Source organism: Brienomyrus brachyistius, chromosome 15 (assembly GCF_023856365.1).
Source record: "Brienomyrus brachyistius isolate T26 chromosome 15, BBRACH_0.4, whole genome shotgun sequence".
In the NCBI taxonomy this organism is placed as follows: Eukaryota; Metazoa; Chordata; class Actinopteri; order Osteoglossiformes; family Mormyridae; genus Brienomyrus; species Brienomyrus brachyistius.
The window spans coordinates 6312143-6330112 of record NC_064547.1 but is presented as its reverse complement, the minus strand read 5'-3'; the positions used below and the strand labels follow the sequence as shown (position 1 = coordinate 6330112).

Here is a 17970-nt window from a genome sequence, read left to right as displayed (position 1 = left end):
AATGGTACCGTTTGTACCTGAAATCATCAGCACCGTTACACGTATAATATTACAAATACTAGGTCTAACGGACTTACATTCCATTCCCCAAAAATCATCCCTTCCCAAGTACAGTGTACACAGGTCAGCTCATTCGTGTGAGACGTCACAAGCACAAAAGCACCTTGCAATGTTGTTTTACTCAACAGCCCTTTGTTGCATTTGAGCCTCGTGCAAGTAGCTAGTTAGAACCAACAAGTTTGCATCACCTAGACTGTCATCCATGCCATGATTATAGTGCTTATATGGTCAAGGCTGTTTGAAATGCATCAGCATGACTGCTGTCAAAACACCTCTGACATCACCAATGAAACCAATGAAAAGGACAGACATGAATACACCTTCATCACATGCTGTTACACAGTTACTGGACATCAGATATTTAAAACATGGTAGCACTTAATATGACTAATTAGGCAGCAATGGAGATATTTAGATAGGCCTATTTGGTTTTAGCAAAGACGTTAATCGTTTCTATATTTATGTCATCAGTAAAAATACTATAAAATCTAAACATTATTTTTGAAATATCCATCCATCGTCTAATTGCTAATTCTGGTTTGGGTCACTTGGAGTCAATCCCAGGCACCCTGGACAGGATGGTGGTCCATCACAGACCACATACACACTATCACTCAGTGGGTAATTTAGAGACAACCGGTAGCCAAGCTATATGAAGAAATCCATATAGCATAATGAGGAAATGCAAAATTCTCACACTGACATCTTAGGCAGGATTCGGACTTACCACCATAAAGGTGTGAGGCTCCACGAAGGACCTTTCCTCCCTAATTTAAAGACTATACCGCGCAATAAAATTGTCATTCAGCAGACGTAGTTTTGACAGCGTGGTAGTAAACTTTCAGGTTTCAACACTAGAGGACGCCAGTTAATAAGCCGATGATCCGAGCGAACGGTCACATGAAACTTAGTATCTTCAAGCTGGATTCAACATGTTTTAATCGTTACAGCATTAATTAATGTGTCGGTTTTTGGGGCGTAAAATGCCAGAATGATGCTCCGCATTTTGTGTTATCAATAAAATTACGCTCAATGGCGCTGTGTTTATCCATTTCAAAATCATGGCTTATTCTTCAAAGAATAATGAAGTATACATGTATACAAGTCACTAGTGCTATTGTATATAAAAATAACAATACATGGGAACAATAAACAGACCCCATATCATTCTTTTTAAATGAGTATCGCTGGTACTATTTCCTCATATTCATTAGCGAATAATTATTTTCCTACAGTGTGCCTATATTGCAAGCATAGCCGTGCAGTGTGAGGCGGCTCGGACGTGTGAGACGCGGCGCAGTTTTACCAGAACGCGCCCAGCATGAACGCCCCGGTTTGCAGGACAATCACCTGTTTTGCTTCCCGTGTTCATTCTCTCACTCTCTGTGTCTTTGCCTGCATATTCTGCCTCCCAAAGATGAACGAAGGCAAATGTTAATCTTCCCGATGCCATGGACAAAGGAGCGGTTTCTGGGGGATCTACCGAGGTCATGAAAAGCAAAGCGAGCGGCGGCGATGGCAGCCATAGCAACGCGGCTGCGTGCTCGGCTGCGAGCCGCCAGACCGGGCTGGATGTTAGGGGCGGCGCGGAGAGCGTGTCCGCCCAGCCGCGCCCGGGATCGAAGCACAGCGCAGACAGCACCGCCGTCCAGGAGGAAGCAGCAGCAGCAGCAGCAGACAGCGAGGCGGAGCTAAAAGTCCAGCAACAGCGTGTAGGTCGGACTGGTGTAAGCGGCGGCTGTGGTGTGAAGATCAAGGATCTTACGCCGGGAGGGGGAGCCGCGTCAGTGACATGCAAGCGCTCAAACAGCAGCGAGCAGCCCTGCCCCTCGCAAGGCGAGCAGTCTGCGCCTTCTGCTGCCACAGGCACCACGATCTCGGCCGTGGCTGCTCAGGAGGATGCTGATGGTCGCGGCGCTTCAAAGGAAGGGGGCGAAGGGGACGCGGCGACAGGGGTAGCGGCGAGCGGCGTGGCCACTGGCTCGGCAGGTGGAGGTAGCGACGCCACGGCTACCGTCACAGGCATGAAATGCAACACAAACGGCGACTGCAGGAGAGATCCGTCCTCTAAAGGGAGCCTGTCTTCAATAGTCTCTAAACAGGAGAAGCAGGGTGCGGGGATAACTGGAGCCGAGGACGGGAAAAGGCGGAGCGGCTGCAATTCTACAACCGCCAGTATGGACGGCTCGACCACCCCTGCCGGCTCATTGGCACAGGGGCAGGGGGGCGAGACGGCGAACCCCGGTGCCGCCGGTGTCGTCGAAAAGAAGGACTCCCGAGTTTCCTTCTCCAATGCGCCCAGCAGGAAATCATCCTCCTCTGTGCTGGGCGCCGGTCAGACCCAGAACCAGCAGACCCGGAATTCAGTGACATTCCTTAAATCTGAGGATGGACCGCAGATCCTGCCGGAGGATGGGGAGCTGCGGGACAACCAGACGTTCATGCAGCGCCAGTTCAGCTCCATGCTGCAGCCGGGAGTTAATAAATTCTCCTTGCGTATGTTTGGGAGCCAAAAAGCGGTAGAAAGAGAACAGGAGCGAGTTAAATCGGCAGGCAACTGGATTATCCACCCATACAGTGATTTCAGGTAATGGCTGAGTTAAAACGGGTTACCAACCTACACCACATGTTAACGGCATTTTACGATCATCTGGAGCAGTATATAACACATTTGAATGATAATAGAGCATATGAAAGTATATACACTGCTTTATTGTAATTATTTACCAGTAAGTTCCGTCCATATAACTTTGATGTGTCGCCTGAGAACAGACAGGAATAACTGTGACCATTAGATCTGTTCTTAACATAGTGGAGAAGAGTCACGGACTTAAGGTCATGAATAAAGCCCCATTCGAAGTAATGGTGAGGTAAATGTATCGTCAAATGAGCTTGACTGTACATTAATCTTAGTTACTTTACTAGTATACCTTATAGGCAAAAGTAAATAAATAAAATAATGGAAAGAAACAAAAACTTACTAATAATAATTATAGTTAAGCGTATTAATTGCACAATGCAGAATGGCAGCCAGAAGAAAATTTATATTTAGCAGGCAGACTCGCATATCGCTTACACCTTTACACTCCCAGTGTAGGCCTGTCACATGAAGACCGCCTCCTGGCTTTTTATCAAGTATCAAGTATTTGTTCATGGATGGTCGCGTTTACAAGCTCATCGCATATAAAACAATTAGGCCTCCACTGAATCTGCTATTTAATTTGTCATATAACATGGAGTGTGCATGCCGCTGAAGAATGAGCATTAATATAGAAGCCTGCTATTTATAGGCGAAAGATTTAAGTTGGTGTTGCCGTTCTGTACTTTCGTCCTCACTTGACACCTTGTACCTTTACGGCTTAATTCATAATATTGCGGACTAGCCGCCAACTTGGACATATGCTTTTGTTTTATGCTATAACTATATAATTTTAGAATTTGCCAATGCATTTATTACCTTTGGTATGTACTAGTTATAAATTACAGCCAATGACCACTATGTTTCCTTCAACGACTTTGTCAAGCAAATATTTTGGCTGTATACATTTGTTTTTAAACAAACAGTGTTAGGTAAATCATTTTGGTATCCCGGGACAGGTATAGCTGAACTTGCCTGACTTGTTTATTCCGGTTGGAAAACAGCGTCTTAAATGTATGTGTTAGAGCTGCTTAAATAGCGGAAATCGCCTGTACACGTTTTGTAAAGTCACCTTGACGCTCAAACGTGGAGATGTCGACTGCACGCTTGGCCTAAACAGACATTTTCTTCCTTGACTATCTTTAATTTCACCTACATTTAAAATTTACAGGTTGTGCACGGGGTAAACTTTAGCACCATCCATTTGGCCTTTGTTTCCATAGAAGAACAAATTACCGAAGGTCGTATTTTCCCCATATATCCCTGACGGCCACTTAACACTTTTGGCAGCTTATTGCTTTTAGATTTGGCTGCTTTATAGTTCCCAAAGGATACGTCGCGTTAAATTGGCTGTAGTTTTTCGGCTCCTGTCTATGTCAATAAGACCTTTGTCGCTTTTCTGTGGATCTGCTTAAATAGCTGATAAGTGGATACATCTATTGGCTTTCTGTCCACTGGATTTAATTATACATTATATTATTGCATTCCTTACATGCTCTACCCTACGCTTGTAGTGCTTTGACCAACATACGATTTATTATTATTATTATTATTATTATTATTATTATTATTATTATTATTATTATGATATACGATATGTCCTTGCAGTGTTTATGACTATAATTATTGTGATGGAGAAGGCATCTCTCATTACTGTTCTTGTGTTTATGAATATTTACAACAATATTACTCTCAAACTCCATATTAGCGTAATACAGAGCATCAAAACCGAAAACAAAACACGAGAAATAAAGGGAACACCCTCGATTTTAGTACTGATCTTTTCGTTAAATGTTATTTATCCAGCAATCTTGATGTCTGGCTTCTCAGTTCCACCACGCAGTACTCCGGCGCTCCGCACAGTAAGCTTCACTTTACGGGACCTCGAAGCAGAACTCAAGGCTTAACATTTGATCAAAGTGATATCGGCTCACTTCTCGTCACAGGCTTTTAGCAGCGAGCGCCGTGCATTTTTCATGCTGTAATCTTTCAGCACCACAGACAGCTCTCCACCGGCCCGTTCCGGGATGCCATAAATGACTTTGTTTCAGCTAAAGCCTGATTGATCAGGTTTCATGCTTAACAAATGGCCAGTGACATTGTTCTCTGAGTGATCTTTCACATGAAGAGATTTAACGAAGCAAGAAGAAGTTGCCTGTTCTTGCTATATGAAGCTATTCTTGTATTGTTTTGTGGGTCTCATATTATATATCCAGTATAAAGATCCAGTTTAAAATGAGGACTGATATGTTTAAACGGGGGTATACAGTGTCCCCAGTCTGTAGAAAATATCCAGCCATTGGAAAACAGCAAAACGATTGGATCACATGTAGCGCTACATTGAATCTTTATAGCTATTCTGTATGTACCTTTCAAGGGATGTTTATCACTCTCAGTAAACTAGTCCCATGGCTGTATAGCACAAGTATGGCGGTTTCGCAAAGAAATCGAGCAATAATAAGCATAAGGTAAGGAAGTTATTTAAAAGAAATGATCCTGGTGGTTAATGCAGAACAATAATAATTAATTGAAGTGAAATGTATGAACTGTGTTTTCCTTAAAGGAATTACGCACCAGCCTTAAAGCTTATAATTTGACTGCCTTCTTATCGGGATACAAAAGTCAATGTGATTGTAATATCTTGTTATTACTATGATTAGATTGAACAGCTTAAAATCTAATATAAAACTGGCTGTCTGAAGTTCAACCTTAAAGTCTGGGCAAGGTGTTATGTTTGCGAACCAGCATGAGGTAAGAACACGTCGTTCCTGTTGTTATTGAATTATATTGGAAGGATCTAATACACCTAGTCTGACTCACTGTGGCGTCTTTAATGTACAATTTGGCCACAATGCGAGAGCAATAAGGAAATGATTCAGCAGCACCCCTGGTGGCGTATTCTTAAATATTCCGGCAATCTAATGATACTTAAAGCTTAATGATACATTATAAGAGTCCTGTCCAGCGATCTTTGCTGTAAGACAGTGGTCTTCAGTGCGCGGCCCACGAGCCACTGGCAGCCCCCGGGGGCCAGTGTGGCAGCTTGTTAATAATTAAAAAATGAATTAATTATCGTGACCATCAGTTATTGTTTTTTTACAATTGTGTAATTATTATTATTTTTTTTATCTAGTTGCCATACAACTCACCCAATAATCTGCAGCTACGTAGTTAACCAACAATCAAGTGAACATCTGGCTAGCCAGCTTTGAAAAGTGAATGGTGGCTCCCAGCAGCCCTAATCATGGCCCTCACCTAAAATCAAGTGAAGAACAGTGCTCTAATGTGGTAGTAAGCCAGAACACAGGACATACCTTTGATTATTTATTTGTAGCTTGTGACATTCAGAAGCCTCCCAGTCCTGGCTGTTAGGTCATGTGCCGGTTATTCTCCTTAATGCTTTATTTGTCTCGAAGTTGCTGCTGGCTGGACTCGATCAATTTCGCTGTCATGGTTTCGGATTCCCTTCCCATCGTGGGCTATGCCCTTGTGCTGACCTTGCATATTTCAGAAGGATAACGCTTTATCCGGGACTAATTTTAAAACAATTCCTTGATATAGACAAAGGCATCTTAGGGGCGTAACTAGCGATGGGCTGGGATTCATCGGAAGAGTCGGTGTTCACATTGCGTTTAAGCATTTCTGCAGGAATTGGTGTTACTTTGTTAATGTTTGTTGCTGGAAAATAACAGGAAACTAAAGGAAAGACCAGAGGTGCTTGTTATAAAGTGAAGCCCCTAAAGTGAATCATTATTATTATAATTATTATTATTCCAGCATAATAAAACCATTCACAAGGGTGCTGAAGGAACCATTCCATCAGTAAGAGTACTAGCAAACAGTAATTACGTAGGACATTGCCTCCTTGGTCTGTGTTTTATTAATGAATGAAAATTAGAATTTAAAGCAAGTTGCTTGAACAGTTCCTCCCCCAAACTAGATAGATAGATAGATAGATAGATAGATAGATAGATAGATAGGTAGGTAGATGCTTCTTTGATCTAACTCTCTTACTCTTGTAATTCTTGATGCTCTGCATCTGCAGGTTCTATTGGGATTTCACAATGCTCATGTTTATGGTGGGCAACTTAATCATCATTCCCGTGGGCATCACATTTTTCAAGGACGAAACCACCACACCGTGGATTATTTTCAACGTGGTATCGGACACCTTCTTCCTCATGGACCTGGTGCTCAACTTCCGCACCGGCATTGTCATCGAGGACAACACAGAAATTATCCTTGACCCGGAGAAGATCAAAAAGAAGTACCTGAAGACGTGGTTTGTGGTGGACTTTGTCTCCTCCATCCCTGTGGATTATATCTTTCTCATTGTGGAGAAGGGCATCGACTCTGAGGTGTATAAGACGGCTCGCGCCCTGCGGATCGTGCGCTTCACCAAGATCCTCAGTCTTCTGAGACTCCTGCGACTCTCCCGACTCATTCGCTACATCCACCAATGGGAGGAAGTAAGTCAACCGCTTCATGCAGGCATTAGGCTTCTGTACTGAATGCTGGTAGATACTGCTGAAGTCATAGATAACATGCAGAGGCTATTTAAAAGTAATGCCAAATTACGGTAAACTTTTGACCTGATTCAGTTATTAAACTTCGCGGCTTAATGAGATTCGTGGCTAAGGAATAAAAGAAATGTAAAAGGGTTACAGCTACTGATTAATGATGAGGGTTTGTGTTGGATATACCGATGATCGAAAGTTACAGAAATTGTGCTGTTTCAAATAATTAGTGGAAATTTATTGTCGGTAAACTGAAGGTATCCTGTGATGGTTGACTTATACCTGTTGAAGGTCTCATTTGCGAGTAGCCAGTGGTCAGAGGATTGTGCACTGTGAGACTTGAAAGACAGAGTAACGAAGTACAAGAAAAATGCGATGAGAAGGGATACAGGATCCCGGCAGGTATATTCTACCCCCCCACACACTGCCACACATATGTATTCCTGATCCATCCTGTCCATCGACTGATACGAAACTGTCAATCAATGATATTCACACATAGGTCCAGCATGTGTCTTACACCTAAAGGGTATATGTTCACAGAGTGACCTTGTTCTCAGTGTTTTCATGTTTACCTTCTCAGACCTAGAAGCTCCACTTAGGCAAAATCTTAGCCAGATTGAAGGCTGTAGAACTATCAGCTAGGATAAGGAGCCCGATGGATCAGCTGAGAAGGTTTCGATGACCTTTCACACACATCTGTGGTCGGAGCTCAGGAAGCCAGCAGCCTAATCGGACACGTGCACCTGAGCACCCAAGCGTCTCCCTTTTAAGTCCTGAGTGCATCTTTTCAATAACCCATCATCGTTATTCGAATTCACATCCTGGTTGATCATTCATTTGCATCCTGTTTGAATTTGTTTTGTTTTGCCAAATGAACTTATGGGCACCCTAAGTACATTAGTGGCCAAAATTGTGGAAACACCTAGTATTTTGGGCTTTATGCTTTCAAAATTACTAGATGAATATTGGCGGTAATGTTTCGAACCAGTCATAAACAAGAATGTGTACAAATATCATACATTGGGCAATTAAGTATAAGTAACTGGAGCAAAAAGTTGAATAAAGTTCAAAAATTGGACGTGTTTCCACAATTTTGGCCACTAGTGTATAGTGAATAATGGTTAATCGCAAAAGAAGTTTAGCCAAAATCATAACTGATTAGTCCTAAGGTTATTGATTTAAGATTTAAGATTCTACACTCTTCGTTTGCAAACCACGCAGGATTAAATATCTTCTTCACTTGTAGCCAGATATTTTTATACTTTCATAAGAAGTGCTATTCCACAGTGTTTACGGAAATACAATAATCCAGGATGAAAAATGTAATTGAAGTCCCTTTTAAATTAAGTTAATGATTATTCATTGCAGCCCTAAAACTAAAATCCCACATCTGTTTGCCTTTTGATTTTTTTCTGCCACTGTATTTGTAGGTAATATTGCTGCAATACCTTGGTATATTTTACTGCTTTGTGGTGAAACTATACTCAAATATTGATGCTGCTGTTGAAGTTCATTAGCAAGTTCCTGTTTGTCATCTCTCCTCTTTGCGATTACAGACAGATGGCTCAGTACTTCTGTTGATAAAGTCCCAAAGCTGTACAGTTTGTTGAAAAGTATATTGGCTCAACAGAACAGCCAACGCACACGCGATCAGCCATATCGCCAAGGTAGTTATCTGCAGTGTTGAAGCCTGCAAATGCTGCTTGTATCTTATATTTTTTTGCTTGCAATCCACTGCTTTCAGATTCTCATTTAGACTATTGGTTAATTATCATTTTCAATGGGATTAATCTTCCATTCACCTGTTCTTCCTTCTTGTTCATTTTAGCATTGGGCACTGGAGCATTACAGTACATGAACAAGATATAATTGATATCATCAGGCGTGTGCATGCTGCAGATTTTTGAACAAACCATTGGGAACAGAATCATCTATCCTCAAATGTTTGTCTGTGTTAATAGTGGGCCACAGCACTTCAGATTAACACCTTTTTAGTTTCAAGTCATTTTAAATGATGTCTTTGCATATAAGAAACAGGAAGTATCATTTGGCAGCTGCAGAAAACAGGCTTGCATGTTGTTTCTGCGCTGTCTTTGGACACCCTTAACGCAGGGGTGGCTTTACCACCGCTTATGAACTGTAAAGGTGGCTGATGGGGGTGTCCAGATTACACTATTAGTAATTCTCTGTGCAATATTCAAATTATTGGTAATTCGTTGTGCAACGCTTGCATGATCAGTGATACTTCTCTGCTTAGCAACACTGCATTTGTTGCATAGTAATACTGCATTGTTACCTTATTAACTGTATTAGCATATCTTATTTGACATTACTACTTTCTATATACTTTTTATGAAGTAGTTTTTATATGCAGTGCTTTTTACATTTACTGTAAATGACTACATGTTTTGTTACATAAGAACAACAAGAGGAGGCCATTAAGCCAATCAAGCTCATTTGGGGAGAACTTAACTAACAGCTCAGAGTTGCTTTATCTGAAGGGGCAGCTGTTTCGTTATACATGGTGTAATGACAATAAAAGGCCTCTAACTTTAATTAATTCGGAAAATGAAACGTTCTAACTTCCCCTTTTTGTTTTCCTGAATCATAGACGGAAAGGTGATATTTGTGTAATGTTATTCTCTAAACAAAATATATTCTTTTGTAATATATTATGTTGTCCCCCAGTAATGCTCATTTAGGCAGCAGTGACATGCATTATAACATATATCCAGTAAGTTTGGTCTTTATTGCACATATAAATTCACCTTGACCTTAATATACATCCTATATTTACCTCAGCCTTGACTTATATATTTTCTCTCACATATCTCATCTTATATATTTACCTCAGCCTTGACTTATATATTTTCTCTCACATATCTCATCTTATATATTTACCTCAGCCTTGACTTATATATATTCTCTCACATATCTCATCTTATATATTTACCTCAGCCTTGACTTATATATTTTCTCTCACGTATCTCATCTTATATATTTACCTCAGCCTTGACTTATATATTTTCTCTCACATGTCTCATCTTATATATTTACCTCAGCCCTTTCGCCTTGCTGGGGCCTGATGTCAGGACCACTTGTGTTTTCCTGGCTGTTACTCTAATTAAATCCCAAGGCCTTTTCCTCCAGGTTAAATGCCCCTTACCTACCGTCCACACCCACCTGCACGTCACATCTGCGCTTCTCTGGTTCAGGCGTGCATCTTCTTGCCCAAACACGCCCCACCTCCCCCCAAAGGATATACAATTTATAGCCCCGTCCTCCCACCCCAGGGCTGAACCCATGTGACGTCTTGGTTCATCAGCTTTGCAGGTGGAAAGACGGAGGGACCACTTTGTAAGTCGGTCTTAGTGGCTGTGAAAAGATATGGACTGTTATCAGTCTGCTTACTTTATCCTGTGGTTACTTCTGCCTGGAATAGAATAGAATAGAATAGAATAGAATGGAATAGAAACCTTTATTACCACCCCAACAGGTTGGTGGAGATTGTGTTTGGTGCTTTTTCGCTGCATGTTTATCAGAATTTGACATCCATTTAGAGGGACATGCAGCATTAATGATATGAAAAAACAAACAGACATGGACAGTGCACATACATGCCATTTTTAGGTGTTAACAGATCGAAATGGATATATATATATATTTGTGTGTGTGTGTGTGTAAATATGGGTGTATTTGCTGGGTACATGTTAATAAATCAGTGAGTGGGAGTGTTGAGTGGGCAGAAAATGATGTATGAGAGGCAGTGAGGTTGTTGTACAAAGGCAGATGTGGAGGTATGGATGCATTTTACAGTATTTGTTCGGGACCCATGAGAGCGATTATGTAGAAGCCGTTCTGCCAATTGGGCTTTTTTTTTGTGGCTGGGGTGGGTGTGGGATGTGCTGGGGGCAGCAGTGACTATCCAGAGCAGTGTTTCCCAACCCAGTCCTTGGGGATCTACAGACCGTCCACGGTTTTGCTTCCTCCCAGCTCTCCCAGTAGCAAAAATGTAGACCGTCTTTCAGGGAGCGTAAGGGAGTAAATTAATGGTTAATTTCAAGGACAATTTTGGCAACTTTGGATCTTAAGGAAAGTTCGGTTCACCCATCGCCCCTGGATGCGCTGAATCTAGGAGGAGTATCAGGTGAATCCAGAGCTGATTGGCTAAGCCAGGGCCCAGAGAAGCGGGGGGTGTGTCGGAGTGAGTCGGGGGTGGCAGTGAGGCCATAGGGATAGACAGTGGGGCCATTTCCTGACCTTAGTCTGGTTCACGCGGCTCTGGGTGTGTTAATGCCTAGAATCTCCACAGATACGTTGGTGGGGGTGAAAAAGTTTGTAAGGAGTCTCTCTGATGTGGAATAGCAGAGCATACTATTTGGATGACTCACACGGCCACCTTCATCTTCCATTTTCCACATGGAATTGCTTCGGCTGCTTAGGTTAGGGGTTTCACCGGTAAACCCCCCCCCCCCCCCCCAAGACATTTTAGATGTCTGTGAAAATTTTGTTGACGTAAACCGGTCCATGGACATCAAAAGGCCTTGGACCACTGGCTTAGGTGACACTTTGATCGCTTCCCTTTTTACTTGTTTGTGAATCCAGATACTTTCATGGAGCAGAACTCTCACTCATAAGTAGTGATTCGACCATTAAGGCTAAAAGCCAAGGTCATTAACCTCCATGCTAATTGTACAGAAAATGCAATATTAATAGATTAATCATTGAGGACCATATTGCTAGCGAAAGCTTAGTAACCAAATGACATTTTACCAGCAGCCTTGCAACAAGGACTGCGGAATTTATCCATCAATCTTCCAAGTAATTATCCTTGACTGGGTCGCAGGGGGGCTTGGAGCTTATCCCAGGCAGGGTGGGGCACGAGGCACCCCGCACAGGACGCCTGCGGGTGCGGTAAGCTCCAGTCTCAGATCTGGATCTAATCTCTTTTCCTTTGTCTTTCTTCTCATAAACTTTGATTTATGGATAATGTTGGCCATTGTCTGGGAAGATATAAAAGGATTTTCTTATTATGACTAAAGTGATGAATGTTGAGAGCCCTTTGCAGTCGCAATGGATCCTGCTTAAATGTAATACATCCTTTTGATTTCTTGCTCTTCCTTATTCAAATTCTATTATTTTCAGTATCCATGCTTATCCCATATTTCGTGCTAAATCAGGGTAGTTATTCAGTATATTATACTTTCAATTAATTGCTTTAAAATGAGTGGAATTCAGTGGGTAACCCTGTTGATTCGCACCATGTGGGTTTGGGTTCAAATCCCTGCTCTGTTTCTGGGTTCTCTGGGTCCCTCCCGCTGTCCAAAGAAATGCAGTCAGACTGTTTGGCGTCTCTAAATCACCCATAGATCGTGATTAAGTGTGTGTGTATGTTCCTTGCACTGGACTGGCATCCTGGCCCGGACATACTGCAACCTCATGTCTTCTGATGTCTGGGAAAGACTCCAGGTGACCCTGACCAACACAAGCAGTTAGAAGATAGTTTGATGTTTGATTGTATCAGACCCTCCTTCCTAGGCCTTATTATTTTACAGTACAGCAGAGAAATTGAACAAGGAGCCCTACAGTAACTGCAAAAATAAGGTAAAAATCAATATCTTTCCTATACACTAATTTTAAACTCTTAATGTGCTTTGTTTTTTGCTTAATACAACCAACAATCATGCGTAAAAATTCTCTTTAATCTTTGTTCACCAAGTGAAACAACCTATGTGGACCGAGGCTACTTTCCGAGTTAGTAAGCTGAAATGGACATTGTGTGCTGCTTGAGGTGTGGCGTACATATCAGGCGTTATCTGCCAGCTCCCTGAGTACCAGCCACTGCCACAGCGACTCCCTGGAAGTGATGTGATGCCGCTGACTGAGTTACTGCTTCTTCTGTGCAGTGAATAATGGGTGAGACTCCTCCAGTTGTTCAGAGATTTGCGTGACGCTCCACTGCTGAGCTGGAGAATCAGTCACACAGTAAACAGTATCGCTAGACGATTGCCGGGGAAACATAAAAATGCACTGTGCATGGATGCAATTGTATTGTCGGGGGTGTAAGAAGGATGTCACTACGAGCCATTACAGCCCTAATGACAGTCTGTTGAAAGCATTAAGGACTGAAAAACTAAGAGAAACATTGTGTCAGACAGGAGAAGAATCATTCTGATGGTTTTTCCTTTAATTGAGTTGAGTTGCTATAGTGTGTAATGTTAATTTAATAAAAATTAATGTGTATTTAGATAGACCTGCTTCCTTTGAGTAGCCGGATGCTCTACACAGTCCAGAGGTCTGCTGAGCTGGAGTTACCAAATCGATGTGATGTGTGAGTGACTGGTGTGTGAGTGACTGGTGTGTGAGTGACTGGTGTGTGAGTGTGCCCTGTGATGGGGTGACACCCCATCCTTGGTTGTTCCCTGTCTTTTTCCAGCAGTCTCCAAGATAGACTCTGGATCCCCCATGACCCTGAATAGGACAAGCGGGTATAGAAAATGGATGGATGGATGGATGAATGGATGGATGGATATATGTTTAAGTGGTCGCTAATGGTTAGTGTCGTAGTCAGTTTCAATGATACCTGTTTCACAATATGGAAAAATCTGATAAAGGAGAGTATTTCTGATAAGAAAGACTATTTGTATCAGACGCCTATAAGACATATTATAAGTGACAAATGTGTGGAAACCAAACTGGGCTAATGACAGATTAAGGTGGAACAGGGAACGTTTGTAAAAGCCGGTTTTATATTAGGAGGGTAGGAGGGATATTTATGTGTGTAAGATATTTAAATGGCACCGACCCAATGCCAGCGAGCGTTAGCTTCCCATTATTAAACTGATAATGAATCCTGAAAGATGGGGATCTGTGTCCCCCCCTAAGTAATAAAGAAAAGCATATTATAAAGATCTATTTTCTCTTACAATATCAGTGTTTTCATTATAAGCTGTTGCATTCTGCAAACTTGCTACTTGACAGCAGTTGCCACATAAATGAACGACTTAACATCAGCGGTACAGAAGAAGGTGCCATCATGTGAAATAAATGCTCAAATTATGTCAGATTAGCTGAGATTACACGTATAGAGGCTGGTCAAAGGGGAGCAAATCAGTCTGAGTCACTGCAGTTCCCAGCTCTGCTTAAGGAATTAAAATTTTGGCCCCTCAGCCCTCGTCTGGTAAGTCAACTCAGTCTGTGTTTTGCATTTCACTTAGTGCGCCCATTATTCTGCTGATTAGAAAGTGGTAATTTGAGTGAGATGTGACCCTTAATTATCACATCAGCCGTTCTTGACGGAGAGGATCTCGTACCGAAAGGCTCATTGAGTGAGCTGGCTGGGTGCCGCCGAGGGGAAAAGAAAGAGTTTCTTTTACACATTAATTACAAAGGAAGGATGGATGACGGAGTATTTAAGGCCTAAAATATGGACTTTGTCTGGCTGTTTATCGTAGTGTTTCCCAGTCAGGTCTTCGGGGAGCCACACAGTCCATGTGTGTTCTGTGGACTGTCTGGCAGGGAGCTGGGAGGGAGCAAAAACATGGACCGACTGTGGGTCTCCGAGGACCGGACTGGGGAACACTGGCTTACGGGAATTACTGTCCACTGGGCATCGAAAGCTTCCTGCTTACTTTGCTATCGAGGCAGCAGGATGTCCATAATGAATCAGGGCCCGCAGTGCGTGAGGCCGTATCACCAGCTTAAAATGCGTTTTCCGGCACTTCAATCTGTGCAGTGTTATCACTCTCCTCCCGACGAAAACACCATGACAGGGATATTTGGCCATTTCAGATGGTGTGAGAAACGTAGGGGGGAAAAAAAGCTCGCAAAGCACCATCGCTCCTTAAAAATGCAGTATTTCAGAGTCGTTTCCAAAAAGCCGCGTGTAATTACACTGGAAAATTCTTATAATGACCTTTTTTATTGGCAGGGATCCTGGTTTGAAAGGGGCCTTGTTATTGGCTCCGACATTCACCAGACTACAAGACTGAGTGCCAGAGTGATTTCAGCATTTCATATAACTTATGCATTTATTTACATTTTCATTTATTTGGCAACGTTTAACATGCAAGTAATAATAGAGGTAATACATAAATCCATTATGGGCCACTTCGATAGTATACTTGTATAGTATAGTATACTCTTACCAAGTTACTAGGATCTGCTTGTTTATAGTGCCAAAGAGCCACAGATACTTGTAGCATGTCGTTTTGGTAACACTTTACTTAAAGCACTGATACTCTCATAATACATTATAATGCATTCATGACGTATTATAATCACGGCTATAACTATTTCTAAAAAGACATATCACATTATAGCCATGTCATGAATGCTCTACGAAGCTCTCCTCTATAATACACTACAATTACCAATTACCATAATGCATTGTAATGACTTATACTGACCATTATAATGCATTATGAAGGTATCTATAATGCATTATGATAACTGCTTTAAGTATAGTGTTACCACAGTTTTTCACATGTGAATATTGGCTTCTTGGTAGTCGTGGTTTCAGGGAAGACGACAAACTGCTAAATAAAGTGAAACGAATAATCTCGTTAAAATGACTGAAAAACAAATAGAGTTGAATTTTCACATGATTAAATGACTGGATCTGATTCCGGCTTCAGATGGATAGTATTGGGCATTATGGGTAATTTTTTGTATCCCTGTGAAATAACTCCTTGCGCAGTCAGTTGTGGGTGCATGTGCATACCCACCCTGACAGAGAGATAGGAGGCTCTGAGCCCAGCAGCTGCCTGTAGCTCCACCTCGCCGGAATCACAGCTTCCCCCGCGAGTCGCACTGCGTTAGGCACCGAAACGGCGTGTGCGTGACCAGCTCTGCGGGGAAGGGCTGGGAGCGGCTTCCTCGAGAGAGAAGTGGCTTCACCCATCTGCCACTCGACGGAGGTTGCGTCCTTTTTTAATGACAGCCCAGAGCATCTCTGAAAATCCCTGCCTCTTGCTGCAGATCACTGCAGAGATCCACGTGGTTTTCTATGTCCTTTTAATAGACACACCAAATGCATGTTACTATCCAACAGTCAGTGGGATTACCTTATAATCAAACTGATCTGGCAACAGTAACACATCACTCGCTCCTAACCCGCAGTTTTTGGGCAGTAGTGTTAAAGAGGAGAGTCTAACTTGTCACACATATAAAGCACCTATAGTTCATTGGTTTCTCCCAGTAGAAAAACCTTCAGACCCGAAGTTGGGTATAGTCGTGGTGAGCTGTCATGAGCAGATGTGAGGGCTTCTCGTGATTTGATTTGTCGCATGGGGACCGTCTGAAAACTCAGTTTAAAAATGTAAATGAAAACCCTGCGAGGCATACTCAGCAGCATTATGGTTCACCGAGCATTTCCACACGCTAGTTTCCAGACACTCCTCAAAAGGACCAGCAAAGCGGCAGGCAGCCAGATCGAAATCACAACTCACGTCTGCGTATTACTTTTGGAGTCTCCTAATTTATCTTCATTAACATGCCACATCAATATTCAGCACTTCGAATGACCCTCTACCAACAAGCAAAGAACTAAAAACTTCTCAGTAGTCTCTCCATTCCCTGATTTTTCAATGGGAGGGTGGAAAACGAACCAGACTCCAAACGAGCTTTATACAGTAACTATTCATATTGTAATATCTCCGACTAATGAATTTGTTTGCATTTTTTACTAAATCACCCAGCCATTTTTGTACATCGTGACATATGCTTGTACACGCATATTTTTTTGTTTTAATCAACTGTACCGTTTTCTGTGAGATGAGTCTCATTCAGTAACTCAGTAGGAGGGCAGATCGGAGGTGAGGAAAGCAGGTTTATGGGTGTAATTTCCATTGTTTTGAAATTAACAGGTAGCTATGGCTTGTTATATACATTTTTCTCTTGCTTGGTGAAAGAATTACCTTTGAAAATGGTAGAATTAGGGACATGTGATTTTGCTTAGTTTGATGTGTCCCTGGGTCACCAAGGGAGGGGCCTTTCACTTCTTTAACCAATCACAGTCTTTATCATATGACATCACCGCATTAATCAAAACCAGTGTTTTCTCTTAAGTGGCAAGGTGCACAGATTTGTAAAGTAACTGTTTTATTGTGTAGGCCTTTTGTTAGGATACAAAACAGAAGAATATGCATACCTGCAAAGGCTATATAGAGCAATTTAAGGGCCTTTATTAATTAATAATAATAATAATAATAATAATAATAATAATAAGGCTTTAACGGGCAACCTTTTGATCAGAAGCACAGAGGCTAAACCACACCACCCAAGGCCAGGCATTTGGATGGAGACCTTGAGTTTGAAAATGAAAAAAAAAAACAGTGGTGATGTCATATGATGAAGACTGTGATTGGTTAAAGAAGTGAAATGCAAGCCCCTCCCTTTTTGACCCAGGAACACGTCAAACTCAGGAAAATCAGAACGTGCATAAAATCATAATTAGAATATGCTGATTGTTATTGCGCACATAGACAGAAACTCTGCAGAAACAGCATTAACCTGCTCTGCTGCTGATTCACGAAGTATCCATGTAAATCTTTAGTGATTCGCAGTGATGTATGTTTAAAAAGCAGCCATGTAATATAAGATTCAATATTCCTAAGCTAAGCCCCAGGGACTCTCCCTACTGGGGAAGTGAGCTGGGCCTCCTACAGTATTACAAGACAGCTAGTTTTTAGTTACCTTATGTTTTGTTTGAGGAAGAGAGGAGGCTGCTGGCATTCCCGTCTCGCCAGGGAC

General features: G+C 42.0%; 1 protein-coding gene across 2 annotated transcripts in view; it reads left to right on the top strand.

The window, feature by feature from the left end:
• LOC125709187 (potassium/sodium hyperpolarization-activated cyclic nucleotide-gated channel 2-like) overlaps positions 1-17970 on the top strand; it is a 53051-nt gene that overhangs the window by 616 nt on the left and 34465 nt on the right. The window contains exons 2-3 of one of the 2 annotated variants that reach the window (XM_048977371.1): positions 1478-2647; positions 6744-7167. In XM_048977371.1, coding sequence (XP_048833328.1) covers positions 1512-2647; positions 6744-7167 — 1560 coding nt within the window. In that variant the 5' untranslated portion in view covers positions 1478-1511. Of the gene's footprint in view, positions 1-1350; positions 2648-6743; positions 7168-17970 lie in introns of those variants that run through there. The other variant, XM_048977370.1, reaches the window with a different exon arrangement.